Raw genomic sequence first — 18833 nt, 5'->3', positions numbered from 1 at the left:
CAGACAAGGGTAAATATTTATTCTAAAAGTGGCGGGCTTAGGAAATGAGAGGGCTGCCGATGCTCTGATTCTCTCTCACGGGAGAGCATGTTTGCCCATGACAGTCATAAATATGTATCATACTGCAAGATGACAGCGATTGTAATCTGATGGCCGCCTTTTGTCGAGCATATGAAACCCAAGAAATAAAGCCCCATCAGTGGCGAACGCGGGCAAAATTAAAGTTGCACCCTGTCCTATGGCTGCAATGAGTCATTCAGCGACAAGTGGCACGCTGTTTAATTAGAGTGGAAACAAAGTCCTCAGGGGGGGAATACCTCTCTCCCCTTTTCCCTCCTCTCTCTCTCTCTCTCTCTCTCTCTCTCTCTCTCTGTCTCATTTGTGGAAAGGTAAATATTCAGAGGGTCGCTTTTCAGCCGTGGCGATTAAAGCATGCTCGAGCATAGCAATAGAGAATGTGTTGTGAATGCAAAGCTCCTAAATCAATTCGTGCTGCGCCGCGAAATGAAACGCAACTTGTTTTTACGAGCAGACAGCTGTGGCAGTGCGTCCTCACCCAGGGGTGTCAAGTAGTTCTTCAAACCCAGAATAACTGTGCCGGGCTTCCAAAAGTGCACCACCAGCCACTTAAATAAGGCGGCCTGTCATCCATGATGCACTCCAATGTACAGTAGCAGTGAGTGTCCCCGAGTACAGCCAGCTGACAAGTGTATTCTTCAATGTGAGAACTCCCTTTTTTGCTTTTGACTAAACCTTGTTTTCCTGTCTGTCTCTGCCTGCAGCTCTGAAGGACCCCTGCACCGACGTGACCTGCAGCTACGGCAGCACCTGCATCCAGTCGTCGGACGGTCTGTCCGCTAAGTGCATGTGCCCCCTGGGCTGCGAGGGCAAGCGGGAGCAGGCGGTGTGTGGCAGCGACGGGAAGGATTACCGCAACGAGTGCGAGCTCCACCAGTACGCCTGCAAGAACCAGAAGAACATCCGAGTGCAGTACCAGGGCCACTGTGGTGAGCTCTCTCCTCATGTTTTCCTCTCCGTCACAGTGTGTCACGGCCAAAGATCCTCAAATGTGTTTGATACAGGGTTTTTTTTTCGCAGTGGTCAAAACTGAAGTCATATTGTCAAAAACTCTTCACACTGTCGGCACAGACAAAAGTCTTTTTGGACCAAACTGTGAATCGTTTTTTTCATTATTTTCACACAAAAGGCATTCAATCACCACATTTTCCAAAAATCCATGAAACTATTTTATCATTCGTGCTCCACCACCTGCAAAATACTTAATATCGCAAGTTGTATGCATTTCTGTAACCCCAATGAAGATGTAGAAAATCTTTGCAGAATATTGAATTAATTCGGAATCATTTGAAACAGCTGATTATCATTTCAGCTGAAAGCCGACCAGGTGCCCTATTTTTCTCTCATTACCAAACAGACAAAACTGCTTCAGAGTGTTTTTTTTATATTTATTGCAGCCCTTGAATTTCAGGCATTATTGTTTCAACTTTTTATTATTAGAAAGTAATACAAAAAGGAAAGGAAAAAGGAAATATTGCTGCATTTCTGATTTATTCTTGTTATATATACTTGCTTACCTGTATTGGTCAAAATTCTTCATACAGTCAGTAAAACATGTGGGCCAAATATGAAAATGTTTTAATTTCTTTCACAAAAAAATGCATTTGAAGACATCAGTTTCGAAAAACTTTTTTTCATTCATACTCCATCACATGCAAAACACTAAATATTTGCAGCACAACTGCTGTTTTCAGATCCATTAATAACACGTTAAAAACAGAATGATGGAAAATGCTGTGTATTTCTGCAGTAACCCCTTCCAATTTGTAGAAAATTAGTTTTTGAGGTTTGAGGGATTTTATTTTATTTTATTTTTTACAAGTATTACATGAGAAGATTATTGAAGCAAATTTCAGCATTTCTTATTCATTCTTGGTTCATAAACTTTAGTACAGTCAGTGCAGTGAAAAGGTGTTATTATTCTTCTTCAATGACCTTCTGACTGGGGGAAAGTTATTAAAACTTAAAAGATAAAATGTTATCGTTCCTGTGATGCTCCCTGTTGTTTGTATCTTTTAGCTCAGTGTGTTATGAGTGACAGTGTGTGAGAATAGTTGACAGTGTTTTCATTGTCCAACAAGCTCACTGAAGACATCGATGAAGTGTTTGGTGGTTTGAGTGAGTTTTGAAAAAGTAGCTTCAGTCCTGACCAATGCTTTTTATTAATACAAAACAGAAATTTACATTGATATATTTGATGAACTGCTGGATGCTCGTATTTGGCATTTTTGCTTTGAGAAATGACTTGAATGACTACTTTTCTTTTCCTCTCTTCACTCTGTTTACTACCTCTGGCTTTTGTTGTTTCTCCTTCACACACCCCACTTACTTACGGCACGCCTCTGCTAATTCTCATTTTTCATTCAGGCTGCTTTGCTTCGCACAGGTACTCCTGCGGTGCCAATTGTTGTTTTCTCTAAGTAGGTCTTCAGAGCTGTCGTTTTCCGTCAGGCCCGGCTTTCTTTTTTTCTTGGCTCATCCTTGTTATCGTCAGGCGATAGTTGTTTACTCCCAAGGCGCTCAACTTTGAGGTTGTTGTTTGTTTGTTTTGAGCCAGATGGAGGGAAAGGAAAGCAGACACGTGCTCCGTCTCTTAGCAGCAGGAGCCTCCGGGAGACGGAGCAGGGTGGTGGGCAAAGAGAGATGGATGGGCAGGTCTGCCGGCGGAAGGTTGGTCGTATAAATCCAGCCCGAGTCGGCCAAAGTGACCTGAGTTGCCCCGTCCTCCCCCTGGGGAGGGCCTTGGCTCGGGGGACCAGTCCGCCCCTGATGGTCCTCTAAATCTTCCTCCAGCCATTTTCATCTAAAGCCTTGGCTGTTTCAAGTTGCAACTCGCCAGACAAATGCAGTTGATTTATCCGCACTGCTAGTTTTTGCAGCAAACAGGCCATTCTTTTTGTAATTACCCTACTTGCTCAGCTAGAGGAAAGCATGGATCCTGGAAGCTGTTCTTCTCACTTAATGGGAGGTAATGGTCTTTCTCTCAGATAATGGTCTGGCTGGCGGGCGAGGCAGTGCGTTATGCAGAGACGCTGCACGCATTACGATAAAACCCCTGTTTGCTTGGTTGCTAGTCTCTGCAAGCCTTTGCATTGTGCTGATAGAAAACAATCTGAGGCCTAGCCAGAGCTGGCCATGGTCACTCCGCCTCCCGGTCCTCCGCAGCCAAAGCGCTCTGTCCCTTTTTATGTCTCTGCATTGTCGCTCTTTGTATCCCTGCCAGAGGTCTTTGGAAACCATTTCCCCTTATTCCCTCTTCCTCGTTCTCTTTCTCTTCCTCTTTACTCCTTTCCTGATGATAGGGTGTTTCATCCTTGGTGTGTTTTGAATGACTTGCCGGCAGCTTGGCAGTGATTTGATATGTCACGGTGCTACATAAATCCTTTGTCTTCCCACATGCTGAAAGCGTGGCGGGCAGGATAAAGCTTGGGCTCCTGTTTCAAGGAGTAACACCCCCGTCCCACACATCCACAAACCAATTCCATTATGATCACGGACTGATACGGCGGAGCGTGCCACAGACTGACGCTCCCCTGGAAGGAGGGTGGTGCCAGGGAGCAAATCAAGCGGACCGTCACTTCATCCATTTCCCTGTCTCCCCTTCACATCCAAGGTCCCAGTCTAAGCTGCTCTCAGCTGCTGGGCCACTGATAATATCTGTGGAGCAGCAGTGATGAAGGATTATGTCTCCTCTTCCCTTTCTTAGTCTTCTACTCTCCTCTATTCTTCTCTTCTCTTCTCTTCTCTTCTCTTTTAATTTACTGAACAAACACAAGTTAATGCATTCAGCCTTTACTGAGATAATTATAAGGCCTGAAAAAGCATTCCAGGTATACCGTTGTTTACTGCAATTTAAAAGCAGACTCGCCAAAGCTCAAACAGGAACTTCACTTTGAATGGAATTAAACATTTGCCAATTTTTAGGCAATTAAGCCAGGACACATCATACCTTGTAATATTGTAAGGTGTTATTTTTCCTTTGCCAAGATATTGTTGTTTAGTGTTCCACAGAGGACCAAAAGATGGACGGAGATGTTTTTGATGAAAGCTTTTCTTGTTCAATCCCACAGGGTCTAATTAACATAAACAGATTTTTAAATGTTTGTTTCACAAATAAAATGGTTTTACATACTGGGCTGTACTGCAGTACATATTCATGAAAGGCTGTTTTTTTTTCCTACAGACCCATGTAAAGACAGTGAGAACAGTCTGAACACATTGTGCCTGGTGGAAGCTCTCACCCGTCAGCCGCTCCTCTTCGGCCTGCCGGAGTCGTGCCCCCCGGATGAGCCTCTGTGCGCCAACGATGGCGAAACCTACTCCAGCGAGTGCGCCATGGAAGCAACAGGCATTCAGAAAGGCATCAAGCTCAGGAAGATCCACGCAGGACGATGCAGAACACTGGGTAGGGGCGGTTAGTGTGAGCATTGTGGCCTGTAGCATGTACTGAAAACTCACGGATGAGTATTTCGCCTCATTTCCACGGCACGGTTCAGCTCGACCTTAGATATCCCAATCACACCAGTTACGATTCTGTCTGACCGGTCAGTGGTCTGAAGTCTTCCAGCTCAGGTGGAATCTTAACTGAGGTGGTACAAAAAAAAGGTACCAGTGGTGGAAGAAGTATTCAGATCCCTTACTAAAGTAGAAGTACTAATACCACACTGTGAAATGACTCCACAACAAGTAAAAGTCCAGCATTCAAAACTTACTTAAGTAAAAGAACAAAAGTATCAGCATCAAAATATACTTAAAGTATCAAAAGTAGAAGTACTCTTTATGCAGAATGGACCCACTCAGGTTGTTTTATATATTCTAAATATATTGTTGGATTATTATTATTGATGCATTTATGTAAGCAGTGTTTTGATTTTCTCCAGGTAGGGCTAATTTTAACTACTTAATATACTTATGTGGTTTATTTAAAAAAATGTTGAATCACTTTAAATTGATCATGTTTTTTATGTTAATTTTTAACCTGGAATGTAACTAAAGCTGTCAGCTAAATGTAGTGGAGTAGAAGTAGAATGTAGAGCTGTACCATACCATGAAGTGGAAATGTGGCATCAATGGTAAAGAAAGTCAGCCGTGTATAGGAAAAATACAGTCAAATATGGCGATAATATGACAGCTCCCCAAAAGTGAAGCCAAAAACAGTGATGAACGTTAGGTGTTACTTTTTTCTGATAAGTTTGGCTTTAACTTGTTATTTGATGCTATAAAACAGGAGTGCCATTTTACAATTTACTGCTGTGATTGACAGTTGGTCAGGCTGGTGTATGGGTGAGGCCTCAATACTGGGCTCCACCAGCTGATCAGTACTCTCGGGCTCCAAATGCACAGGACTGCAGCTCTTGCTTAAGGGATATTTTTGCTTTATTTTTGTACAGTGGGAGGAAGTGGAGACGTGTCATCCATCTTTACACACAGACTGTGGTGTACATCCTGTACTTGTTCTAGATTTAATCTTTTATAATCCACTTCACGTCCAACACTGTAGGATGTTCATGGAATGGTAGTACTATAAAAAGCTACATTAATATGAATTAATGTGTTTTTTTTATAAGATTTTTTGGTCTGCTTAGGAGAGAACACATCTGAAACTTAAAAAAAAAAAAAAAAAAAATCACAATTACAATTACAATTACATTACAATTCATCACAAGGGTCAGCTGAACAGAAAAAGACGAGTCATGAAACACCTGCATCACAGTAATATGTGCAAACACTGACATAGTTTGCAGGATTTCCTCCTAAAATTTGAGCAGGTGTAGGTGAGCTAGCATTAAGACTGTGTAACTGCATGCCTTTGCACGGTACATAGATAAATGACTCTGAGGTCTCGGGGTCCGTACTGTATCCATGCTAGCAGTAGCCTCTTCCAGCCTGATAAGAGCCTCCAGGGTTGTTATCTGTGCTATTAGAACAGGGGCTTTAAGCCTTAGTCAACAAAGAACTGTCAGCTTTTACTGTACATCTGATAGCCATCAGAGGAAATCCAATTTTCCCGCTGTGTTGTCAGCAGGGGCCTCACAAAGGCGCAGCTGTGTTGCTTTGCGGCGGTGATGTGCGGAGACCCCCACCCATGTACTGAGACCCCTGACAACACCAAAGACAAGAATAGATCGCTGCATGACGCCCTTTGGTACAGTCAACAATGAAGGCTGATACACATTGCTCTGACACACCCTGGTTCTCCCGTCCGCTCGGCTTGACAGGCTGATGGAGGCGTGTGAGGGCCTAAAATTGCACAAATCCCGCTCCGAGTTTGTATTTGCGTGCCATCATGTGCGTGCGGCCATGTGCATGTGTGCGAGCAAGTGGATGAACGTTTTTTTCCCCCCCTTTCAGCTGTGCCTTTTTCAAATGAAAGAATAATTCAATTTGAAACAGAGATCCATGAAATCATATCCCTAAGCAAATTACAAATTGGTATCTAATGAAAATGGCCATTTCGACTTGTAACCATGACATTGCACATCCTTGTAGCCCTCTCACTCAGATACAGCAGCGATGTAATTAAGTGTGGCATGACAGGCTTTTAAAGAAAGGAGAAGAAGGAATTGAATTGCTGTACAAATTTGATCCACTGATCAGGAATGAAATAAATTCGAAGCCTAGTGAGCGCCTCCAGAACAGAAGCCTGCTTCAAATTGGATTTTTTCACTTCAATGGCAAATTTGCCATTTTACATTACCACTATTTCTTTCTTTTTCTTAATTTCCGCAGTAGATTTCTGCTTAGTGCGTCAAAATGTAATGAATATAATAGTTTAGACTTTAACTTGACCCTAAAATAAAACTGTCTAGTTTGAGTTCCCAAATTCATTAAAGTTATTGGAGAACTTTTATTATTAATGTTAAAAGGGAGCCCAGTAAAGCTGATCTCCATCATGTTGTCATGGATTGAAAATGTGTTAAAAGCAGCTAAGTGTTTTTTTAATGGAAAGTAATAAACCCAATAAAAGTGAGGGGAAAATATAAGAAAGAAAAACACTTTCATGAACTGAAATATAAATAATATTACCCTGAACTGTAATTAAAATTACCGTATTTCATGATCCAGTCTCTGCTGTGCTACAGTATAAAATGGCTCTCCCAGCTTCAGAGAATTCAAATTAACAACAGCAAACAAGATCAAATTACCTGTTTTTTCCCATGAAATACACAGTAATTAATACACAAATGACTCTTATGTATGACCATCTTTGTTTCTCTCCACCTGCAATCTGGTGACTGATCTGTTTGGTTTGAACTTTATTTGTACACTTGCTATTTAAAAGTAATTAAATTGATTTGCAATTTTATTTTCCACAGTTGTGTACACTCCCTTAGATTTGTCTTAGATTGAATACTTATTGTATGAATACTCAATTAACACAGCATATAATCAGTTCTGGTGACTTTTGAAAACTGTTTCATGTATCTCTGAAAAAAAAGATTTAATCTCTGTTGCTGAAAGAAAAGCTGTTACACGCGCTAGCAGTGGCATCAGTCCACCCTAACATGTAATTATTGTTCAGATGAAAACTGATTTATTTCCCCACGGTTGGACCTGGAGTGTCACACAGCAGGAAGAACAATCAGTTCGACACTTTTGCTAGCTTGAAATGTTTTTTTACGCTTGCTGAGTACTTCTGTTGTCCTTTTTCTCCGTGGTGATCAGACTGTCACACTGATATAAAAGTGGCAGTTGGAAAGCACTGTAAAATGCCCTATCACTGTTTATACAAATGGGTGACAGGTTAAAGGAAAAACCTGAAGAAGTAAGAGGAGAAATATAACAAATGTAAATGCTGCCCATCAGAGGTGGGGGAAAAAATCGGTACAGCATAGTATCGCGATATTTCGCTTGACAATATTATATCGATTCATGGCCGCCAAGTATCGATATTTAGCGCTCAGATGCGCCTTCAGTATTTTCGCCGTTTTTTGTGTTTCTTTGGAGGTCGTATCGGGCTCACTTTTAAGAATATACTATGCAAATTTTGGCTGATGAGAAACCAGATTAAAACAAAAAGGCAACCAGAAAAAAACAGCAGACTCCTTAGAATCAACTGAATACTAAACAAGAAATTTTAAGGTGAACAAAATTTTATAGTAAACTTTCAAGGACGAAATGGTCGTAGTTTTAAGATAAAACACAGACACACACCAAAAAACAAGTTCACAGCTATTTTAATGTACACAGTGCAATGGATATGCATTGTCGGCATGGTAGCAACCTGTCAATCACAAGATAGCCCCGCCCTAAAGCAGGCTCTGCTTTGTTTACTAAATTGACTACATCTAATTTTATAATTTACTAAATAAACATTGTGCTGTGTTGAAGTAGACTTGAAGCTAGATAGTGAGAACATAAAGTAATTAAGAGAATGTTTACTGAGGTATTAAATAAAGTGAGAATTAGGGTCATTTTCTCATAGACTTCTGTACAATCTGACCTCTTTTTGCCACAAGGAGAGTTGCCCCCTAGATATAATGCAGGTTTAAGGCACTTATGCATTGGCTTCACTCATATCTAGCAAAAATAGAGGAAGAGGAAGGAGTATGCTGTCTGAGAAACACTGTACTTCAAGTCACATCAAGTCAGAATAGGCTAAATTAAACTCTAAATAGTCCTACACAGGAATAGACAATCCACAAATCCTATATTTATTCCTTTTCTACCCATCTCCTTCTTCCAGAGGACTGTCAGGAGGAGTGTCTCTTCAACGCCGTGTGTCTCGTGGAACAGCTGAACGCCCGCTGCTCTTGCGATCCCATCGAGTGTGACGGCACCTACAAGCCTGTGTGCGGCAAAGACGGCAAAACCTACACCAACGACTGTAACCGACGCAAGGCGGAGTGTCACAGCAAAACCCTCATCTCCATCAAGCACCCAGGGCCCTGTGGTGAGTAGAGCTGAAGGATGGGAAAGAGGAGCTTTACAGGGACTAATGCTGTTTCTTCTTAATCTTTCTCTCTCTCTCTCTCTCTCTCTCTGCTTATTTTAATGCATATTCAATGTGTTTTTCCTTCTCTATCTTCTAGGCTAACTGTATGTGACTGTGCTTTACTGAAAAGTGTTTGAAATGGTTGGGTAATGCTCTCTGAAGGGGGAGTTTGGATAACCGACAGGGCGTGTGTGCCTTCCTTATAAAAAAAAAAAGCGTGCCTTCACTTCTCCACTCGTTCACCTCCCATCCATCTCCTCATCCCTGTCACGCTTCATCCCTCCATCTCGAACACACACCCATAAATGAAACGCCACCTTCATGTTTCATTCATCCACTCTCTGTCTTCTTCTCCTTCAATAGTGCCAGTCTTCCACTTCGGTGGCTTTTGTCATTTTTTTTCCCCCTCCCTCTGTCTTTGTCTCTTTGTCTTGTGTGTTGCTTTTTCTTGTATAAAAAAGCTATTTTTTCTTGTTTCAGTGCGTCAGTCAGTCTGTCTGTCTGTCTTTGTCCATGTGGTCGTCTTCCTGGCTGTCTGGCTGCAGGTGGAAAGTGGGGTCACCCAGTGGGCGACCTCATCAGGTGGATTCTGAAGGGTGAAGCCCTTCCCTGTGCTCTGAGAGGACCTAACAGGAGGGGTCTTGTACAGCTGTCTTTTTCCTCTCACTCCTTTTGTCTCTTTGTGTCATTAATGTCCTTTCCTTCTGTTTACCCTCCTGCAAAGATGTGACCGTGAGGTTGGAGAAGTCTTCCTCTCTCCCTGCTCTCTGCTTTATTTCCTGTCGAACTAAAAAAAGCTGTTCCTCTTCCTACCTGCCTAACCGCTGCTCCTCTCCGCCTCTCTGTATGCAGTAGTGCACGCCAGCTCCTAACCTCACTGCCTCCCAAACAACCCTTCTGTCCATCATCTCATAAAAGCTTGCAACTGCACGATGAATGCACAAAGTTTGGTTTTTTTCCCATTTCTGAGCATAAAAGCTGCACAAGGGTCGCAGTTCGACTGCATTCAGTCGATTCTTTTGGAATCCCTTAAACCTGATCCTTTTTGGTTTGGATTTAAGATTCCCTGCACTCAAAATGTGTTTTTCACCTGATTATGTCCCCTAAAATGTCTGACCTTGACTGTATTGACTGGTATCCATGCAAGATTTGTCACTAGATAGATGTTTTCACATTCCTGAACTAAAGGGAGAGATGTCTGTACGATTGAATCTCAAAAAATATGAGATTCAATCGTACGCCAGTCAAGCTTAGGGACATCACAGGGAGTCTTTAAGTTAAAAATAACTTTAGAATTCAGGTGAGATCTGGAACCACCTGTTGGATGAAGTTTGACAGATAGGTAGCCAAATTAGTTTCTACTACATGCAAACCAGTAAATGATGAGTAGCATATATTACAATTTCCCCAGCTACTTGTGCTTAATCATCTCATATTGTAAAAATAAAGGGTTTTTAAACCATCAACATTTTCATTAAATGTTAACCCGGGTTTTGCAGAATTTTGTCTGCTAAAACTAACAAGCCTGGTCTCCTCAAAATTACATCCCCATACAAGAAAACCATTTTTTAAATAACATTTTGAGGAAACAATTTATTTAACGTTTATGTGTTTATGTCCCGTGTTTTGTTCTGTATCAATCATAGTTATTTCAACCTTAAACCCTGATCTTTTACTTAACCTAACTAGGCAGTCTAGTTGACTAAACGAGAGTTATGTTAGTAACTACAATGAATTCTGGATGACTCTGGCAGTCAGTAAGAATTAAATAGAAACTAACCAAGCTGTGAGCGTTTCACAACTTTAACCACAATTGAAATTTGATTTAAAAACTTTAAAACCATAATCTGGAAGAACACATGTTGCCTCGAAGAAAGACAAAGCTGAACTAAGAAGCCTAAGAAAGATAAAAGATTTGATCAGATATTTGTTAAAAGTGCAGTTATTAACTCATGCATGTTTGCAACAAATTGTAAACTTTTTTTTTGTCTCATTCCCCCTTCACCTGTCTCCTAAAAAAACACTTTTGAAACTGATTTATTTGACTTAACACCTTTTGGCTTACGTGTACTTCCTTAATTGATCCAAGCAGTATATTTGGCCAAGTGCCACTCTAATGATTATTGAAGATGACTTAATTGCCACATGTTCTGTGAATCTCTGGCTGAATCAGAAGCATTTTTGTTGTTTCCTATTGTTACCCAATAACCCAGCATGCATGATAAAGCCGGAGCGAACTGCCCGTGCTGCTTGGTGTCACGAAGACTCAATCAAACACAGCAGACACGTTGTGTTATTTTGTCCACATTGACGTCCACATTTTCATTGTTGTGACAGAGGCCAATAAAACAAGAGATATCTGTCCGTCTCCCAGGCGTTGGGGTGGAGCTGAATACCAAAGTTATCTCCAGTTGTCAGCATCGGGAGGCACCAGCACTCATTAGCATTATTCGGCCGTCTGAGCTGTGCATAAATTAAGTCGGAGAAATGGCAGTGCGAGCTCTTATGTGTTTTGCTCTGTTTCATTATTTCTGGCAAGTGGTGTGTCAGTCCCTCCCCCCCTCCCTCATTTGTTTAGTTATTTTACTTTCTTCATCCTGCCTCCCTTCCCCTGCGCATAGCAGCCGTCAGCGACTGGTAGTATGTTTCTTTAATGCATTTTTATTGACATTTGCATATTTTTCAAAACAGAGCGCCACGAACGCCACCCCCACCCCACCTCCCCCCCTCGTTTCAGTTTTAATTAAACATCAAAAGAGGCAAGCGTAGGTGCCCACAGAGACTGTTGGTTTAGTCAGACAGATGATATGCATGCAGGGGTGTGTGTGTGTGTGTGTGTGTGTGTCCATGCACATGTTAGAACTTCTTTTTCGTCTTCCTTTTCTTTCCCTCATGTCCTTTTTCAACGTTTCTTACTATCAGTGTGTTAGAAGGACTGAGTCCGGATTACAGAGGTCCCTCTCTGCCCAAAAGACTTCAGATATAAACAACTCAGACACCCACGTGGTGCATGCAGTGTGTGTGTCCTTCTATGTTCCCAGAAAGACTGCCTTGTTGTAAATCGATCAATACCTCACACTGATGACGCGACAGGAACACACACTGTAAACAGTGTAAGACACACACTTCCATTGTGCTCTATTGTGCTGGTGCTCTGACAGTGACTGGCAGTGTCAAAAGACGGCTGCACAATGGCCGCTGTGCAGTCACACTGAGATTGGAGGCTTCGGAAAAAAAGTTTCATACTGTACATCTGTAAGGAGAAGTTTGATAAATTAAATTATCTTTATTTGATAAATAACGATCTCCGTCCCAGTTTCATTGGCTGAGCGGTGCGTCGGGGCGGGGTGATCGATCGCCCTGCCGCCTGTCAAACGGATGAAATTCTCCAGTTCTGGCACTGTCGTAAATCTCTTTTCATGTGGATGACAGCGCCCTAATGTCGCCCCTCCCGTGCCGCCTCCACAAAGAATGGTCATGCAAAGAACATGTCGATAACGGCCTGACATCCTGTCTTACCCAGAACAATTTGATTGATATCTAAGTCTCATCAATTTAGTGACTGAGATACCACGTGGCGTTTAGCTGATTAACTTGCGTTGGAGCAGAGTCACAAATCTTCAAGACGTCAGAGAACATGTGAGCCTGTGAAGGATTTGCTGGAAGTGAATCAGAGCCGGCTGCTGGGAAGAAGGCTGAATTGGTCTGCAGCCTTGGATTCTGAGACAGAATATAAAAGCCCTGTGATGCATGAGGAAGAATAGATGTTTGTCACTGCCACAGTAGCAGATGAGATGACACAGCTGCTTAAAAGTAGTTAGAAAAGATCATCAGTTGGGATGTTTTTTATTGTACTCTTGACTTGAGCTGTCAGATTTAACACAATAATAATGCATTAAGGCAAGTTGATGTATTAACACAGGTTGAGTTATGATTAGGGATGGGAATAATTCATTGATGATCGGTTAATGGTCGTTTAGAATTTGGTCGATCATGTGGAATTTTTAATCGATCTGTGTATTTTTTATTTTAATTTTATCTCTGACTGCGTATCAGTACTCACTGAACTAAAACATAACAGAGCGTTCAGTTCTGTGGCCGTACGTCAATAAGCCAATGAGCTGAGAATTAAGTTGGATAAAGCTACAGTTGGCAAACTGAAAGTTGCAATAACAATTATAAAACACACAGAAGAGTATTAATTTGAGCAAAAACTAGCTTACTCTATCAAATCTTGATACCATGAATTACTAGGTTTAACTTTATCCCAAACTTATTTCAACAAAAAACACATTTAAATATATGCAAGATTACCATGAAAACTTAACCCCCGGAGAGGCGTGAGGTTAAACATAAAACACTGAACTCCTTGATGTTATCTTTACAGTATAATCTCACTAAAATTAGTTTTACGATCGACAGGAAGTCTCTTTTCGTCCTTTCAAAATAAAAGCGTCTGTTATCAAAGCAGGCTTTTGCATAGTACTGTATATATATCTTTTATTTTGCCCATGTATGCATTATTTAATACATATTGGAGTATGTATGAAAATATATCGATTAATTGATCGTTATAGATGATCGAGTTGGCATGTTTTTTCCAAACGCCCATCCCGAGTTTTGTTAACCCTTTGCCCAAAGTTGGATGGCAACTAGCAGGCAATAGATAAAGAAAAGGTACTTTGAATGGCCTGCAGATAGGTCTGTCAACAGGGCCAATGTTACTAACAGTTTCTGTTGATGTACTGAGTACTCTGATGTCTTAAATACCATTTGCTAGCAAAGCACACAGCTAATGCAGGCTGTCCCGTTAGCCCCAAAACATCTTGCTTACAGCAGGCTAATTAACAGTCAGGTTGTGGAGGAGAGGATCCCTGTATCAGAGATACAAAACCCACCAGAGATCTCACTCAGCAATCATAGTTACCTCGGGGTGACAGCACATTAAGTTGACCAGCATTTTGAAATAGTAGTTACTGTATGTAACTCCAGTTCTATGAGTGCACCCTCTAACTACTGTGTTCTTAATTGATTTCCAATATTCAATCTACACACGTTTGGATAAAGGGGGTTTATTTGTCTATTCCAAGGTTGATAAGAGTTTTAAATACTTGATAAATCTTCCATTAGGGTACATTTTGATTGGATATGATATTTTACGATTGACTATGGACAATCATGCCATTAATCGTGATTGTGATTTTAATCGATTGACAGCCCCACTTGAATTTATTTTGATGACGTTGTTGTTGTTGGGACTTCCACCCCCTATGTCACCATAGAGCTTTGCAGAAAAACCTCCCTTGATGCAGAATCTTATTAAAAATAAGAAAGAAATTTAATTTATAATAGATTCTAAATCCATACAGCTGGTTTCGACTGGATGTTTCACAGCATGGAGCACATAAAGAATATATTTAGGCTGTTGTTCCTCTTCCTACCGTATGACGTCAACACAGCAGGGTCCCAGCACAAACTAAACAAGGAAGTGTGCATGCAGTGATGGATATTGTAGTAGATATATATTTAGAGGACCGAGAAATGGACGGACATTGGCACCCTAATGTTTTCAAAGGCTTTCAATTTTTTTCTTGCTTTTTTGAGTCTTTTTTTATTTCCCATGCAACTGATTGGCCAGTTTTTTAAGCACCACCGTCGGCCCAACACTCAACTCAAATTTTGACCCGTAGAACATTTCAATCAAGATCAGTTTATAGTTTATCTTTACCATCTGCAGAAGGAAAATCTTTGAGGTGCCTTTATAAAGGAATTTGGCAGGAAAGACACAGAATGTGGGCCACATCTCTACAGTGCTTTCACTATTAATGATCAAAATTGCTTACCGGGTCCTAAACTCCTCATTGTACCTGTGTGTAATGTACTGTGCTTAATGGGCTTTCAGTCCGGCCCCAGAAATAATGCCTGCAGCTTTATGAAAAGGTATTTTGAGCTGCCATGTGAGTAATGCTGTGCTGAAAGGACAGGTTTCAATCACTGTTAAGAGTTGTCCTCTGTGTGTGTGTGTGTGTGTGTGTGTGTGTGTGTGTGTGTGTGTGTGTGTGTGTGTGTGTTTTTGACGTAAGTCACCTTCTGGGACACATTTCAAACTAAAGACTAGTTAATTGGGGACCATTTGCCCATATATGGACTAAATCTGTGTCCCCACTTGGGAAAAAAAATGTTATTGGTTCATTGGTCAAGGTAAGAGTTAGGGTAAGGCAGGTAGTAATTAGGGCTAGGGTAAGTCTACACAAAATTTATATAAATCATAATGTCCAAAAAAGTGACAGAAGTTTAAACATTTATGTGTGCCTCAGTGCATTTTGTTACCTTCTGGGGACCTTTTCCGGTATAAACAATGACCTTGTCAGGACCTGTAATCCTCAAAGGGACTGAAGTCGAGTCCTAATGCTGCAAAGAGTCATTTCCAGGTTTCTGGTTAAGGTTAGAAAAAATGTGAATTGAGGTTGGGTATGAGATAAGATAAGAGATAAGATATGACTTTATTTATCCCGTAGTGGGGGAATTTATTGGTCACAGCAACTCAAGGTACAGACACATAGATATAGAAGACAGAATAAAAAATATTGACAATAAGACATATACATACATTCTGTACACATTATATACATATACATTTCTGCTATTTGGCATTTATCATAAATTGGTTAGGCTGCCCACAATAAATGCAAGTCAATCAAAATGTCCTAAAAAGTATAGCTGGACAAACTTGTGTGTGTCTGTATGTGGCTTGATGCAGAATTCCACTTAAAAGCAAAAAAAGTTTTTCAAAATATAAATCTATTGATATGATATCAGATGTTACTTTTATAGTAAAAAAATGTTTAATTTGGCCCAAGTTATATCGCTGCTTACTTCCTGCCCAGATGGTTTTTTCCTTCAGCCCCTTTAAGTCAAGCCATTTTAGTACATATTCAGAAGTTCTTTGAATCAGTGGAAACAGGAATGTGAGGTGGCTCACCAGACCTCCCTGGAGCCTGTTGATGTACTGGCCTCACATCTACTGTTAGTGCAACAGGAAGTGTGGAAGAGTTTCTAAATTGGTAGTTAGGCTGAAATACAAGGAGCAGCAGTGTGGCTTTTGGGAGTGTGGATGAAAATAATTCTGTAAAACCACTGAAACACACTTAATTTAAGAGGAACACATTGGCAGGAATACCAGGAGTGAACAAATGAAAGAGCTAGTTTTGCGGACACAAATTCTTTATTCACAGCTCTTTTGTCATTTCATGTGCACACAGCAGAGTGTGTGTGTGTGTGTGTGTGTGTTTGTGTGTGTGTGTGTGTGTGTGTGTGTGTAAGTGCATGACTTCATGTGAGCGCAGAAAAAGTCATGGAAGCGCGAGCGAGTTGCTTGAAATGTGCTGCCTGTCGCCTCTGGAGGTTAACACAAAATCACTCAGCGGCAGACACATTGTCATTGACAAAGAGCTCTGCAAAGCAGGAAAAGAAAATCAGTCACCTTAGGTGTCAAGACTCGAATATTTTATCATTTGCATGTTTATTTGATTAGCATCTCCGCCGGCTGCAGTGATTGGACTCACAAACAGTCGTGGAGCTCGAGTATAGAAGTCAGCCTGAGATCACCAGTGCTGTTTTTCCTAATCAAGTTAATTAGAGGAAGTGCCGTGGGAGCTGGATTGACAGCAGCCAGGGAACGCCGGTCCACTTACTGTGGCCCGCAGGCTGTCATCGTGCAGAAATTACAGAGAAATGTGGGTCAACAGGGTGCCAGAAGTGACTGGAGGCATTGTGGGTGTCGCACGCCGGCGGGCTGTGATCAACCACAAATTTCTCCATTTTTCATCTCATCTCCTGTTTCTTCTGAGCCCTCATGCTGTAGCTCCTGACTTAATTAGAGATGCAATAAATGTTATGGCTCCATTTTCTTCTGCATGCATCAGTTTGACTCACAATTCTGAAACTTCCTGCGGCACGAAACCCGATGATAAAATGCAGCTTGTTTGTATTAGGCGCTGTTTAGACGCCATCTCACCTCAGATAGATACATGTCACAAGATCAGTGATCCCTGCTCGTCTTTCTTCTCTCCCCACGCTGTTTTCGCTTGTCTCCATTTTGAAGAGCAGCTCGTTCGTACTTGTAAATGCACAAAGAGGCTTCGATTCACCCCCCGCCTGTGATAAGTGTTCTGTGGTAGACAGACACAGCCCGCGGGTATGCCTTTTGCTGTATGCTAATATAGCCTTTTCTCTGCACCTCCCTTTCCCTCGACTAATATGATACATAAATGTTTTTAATGCGAGGGAGGCGAAGGGAGCCGGATCAAAGCCCCGCAGGTGAAGAAACACAGGAGGCGGGGCTTGCCGCAGATTGCCTGAGCCCCATTGGAGTGCTGTGTTGTAATGGCTTGCAGTTGTAGGTGATTGTCCCTGCCAGTTGGCTACTGCAAGCATCACCTGGATTACACTGATTCACTGCCCTGCATAATACAGGGAGCGATTTGGAATTGCACACAGACCCGAGGGGGAAAAAGTCCAATTAACATATGTATGAGCTGAGAGGAGATGGGAGGAAGCTCTCGCCAAAATAATCTCCCAGCATTTCACCGACATGTTACAGGGGGTTAACGGTGCACGCCTGCTCACTGCAGCAACCGCACATAACAGCCTGCGTCCTGCCGGAGCTCGCTGTGCCATAACGGGCAACCTGACGAGGGGTTGTTAAGCTTTGAAAGTTACACTGCGTCCTCGCCACTTTCCCCACTCAGATAACAACACTAAGTGGGTAGTAATGATAGTTTAGGCAGACAGGTAAGCAGATATGAGGCCATCAGAGGGATGCTTCCTCTCAATTCTTCAACGTGGCCTGCCAGCGCCTCTGCTGGGGCCAGTTGACACGGCACGGCCTAACCTGAAGTAATCCCCCCCGAGCCCTGAAGCGGGGCCGTGCCATTAAAATACCACACTAATTAAAATAGAAAAGTTACACGGAGGCTGGCAGGAGAGGATACAGACTGAGGTGACACCCAGAATGTAAAGTCCTCTCAACCGGCGTCACGGTACAGAAACATAGCGGAGTGCACACTAGCAGAGCAGAATCTTTGATTAGGGAGAATTATTCATGTTTTTACTATTTCTCCTGAATTTCCTCCCACTGCCACAGCAGACCAGACCAGTCACTGCACCTGCTCAGCCACTAAAACAATACCTTGGCTACTGGGCTTGTGTGTTTGGCACTACAGATGTTCCCATTCAACTGTCAAGCTAATTTCAACGTAAGAAATAGCTTGGTTTAGACCCAGCAACTTTGGTTTATTCTGGGCCCTGCCTGACAGAAACACTGATACATGCATGAAGAACAAGATGTATTAAAGTGCCTGGGAGAAGACCAGGGGAAGAAAAAGAGTTGGAACAGGCTTGTGAACACACACATCCCACAAGCGAGTTGTGACAGGCTGCCATTTCAAAGCTCGTGCCTGCATCCAAGACAGAGAACAGCTTTTTAACTGTGTCATAAGATTTTTACACTTGGGGAGTTTTGTCTTGGTTCTTTTTTTTTTCTTACACCCTCTCCAGTTAATAAATCAGGCAGAAATTTTGCCCCCCAGAGGTAGAGGATGATAAAAAAAAAATTAGTTTTGGAGAGGAGTTTTCTTTCATCTTTTTTATGTGTGTGAAACAAAGAGAATGGGAGACTAAGGCGTTATCGGAGGCTGCAGTTGTGTTTTAGGAGCCTGTCCTTGGGAAGCGGGCTAGTGAACTTTTATGGAGGCCAAGGTTGTAGAGTTAAGCTCGGATCACAAGCTTACCACTGTCACGCACACGCACACAATCGCAG

The 18833-nt window shown here is 41.9% G+C and overlaps 1 protein-coding gene across 7 annotated transcripts in view; it reads left to right on the top strand.

Annotated features, from left to right (window-relative positions):
* agrn (agrin) overlaps positions 1-18833 on the top strand; it is a 300695-nt gene that overhangs the window by 189929 nt on the left and 91933 nt on the right. For all 7 annotated transcript variants that reach the window (XM_059333522.1, XM_059333518.1, XM_059333519.1 and 4 more), the window contains 3 exons: positions 783-1007; positions 4262-4483; positions 8765-8971. In XM_059333522.1, the coding sequence (XP_059189505.1) occupies positions 783-1007; positions 4262-4483; positions 8765-8971 (654 nt within the window). The remainder of the gene's footprint in view (positions 1-782; positions 1008-4261; positions 4484-8764; positions 8972-18833) is intronic.

Source organism: Centropristis striata, chromosome 5, assembly GCF_030273125.1.
Source record: "Centropristis striata isolate RG_2023a ecotype Rhode Island chromosome 5, C.striata_1.0, whole genome shotgun sequence".
NCBI lineage: Eukaryota > Metazoa > Chordata > Actinopteri > Perciformes > Serranidae > Centropristis > Centropristis striata.
Note: the sequence above shows the minus strand (reverse complement) of the source record. Positions and strands in the feature narration are given on the sequence as shown.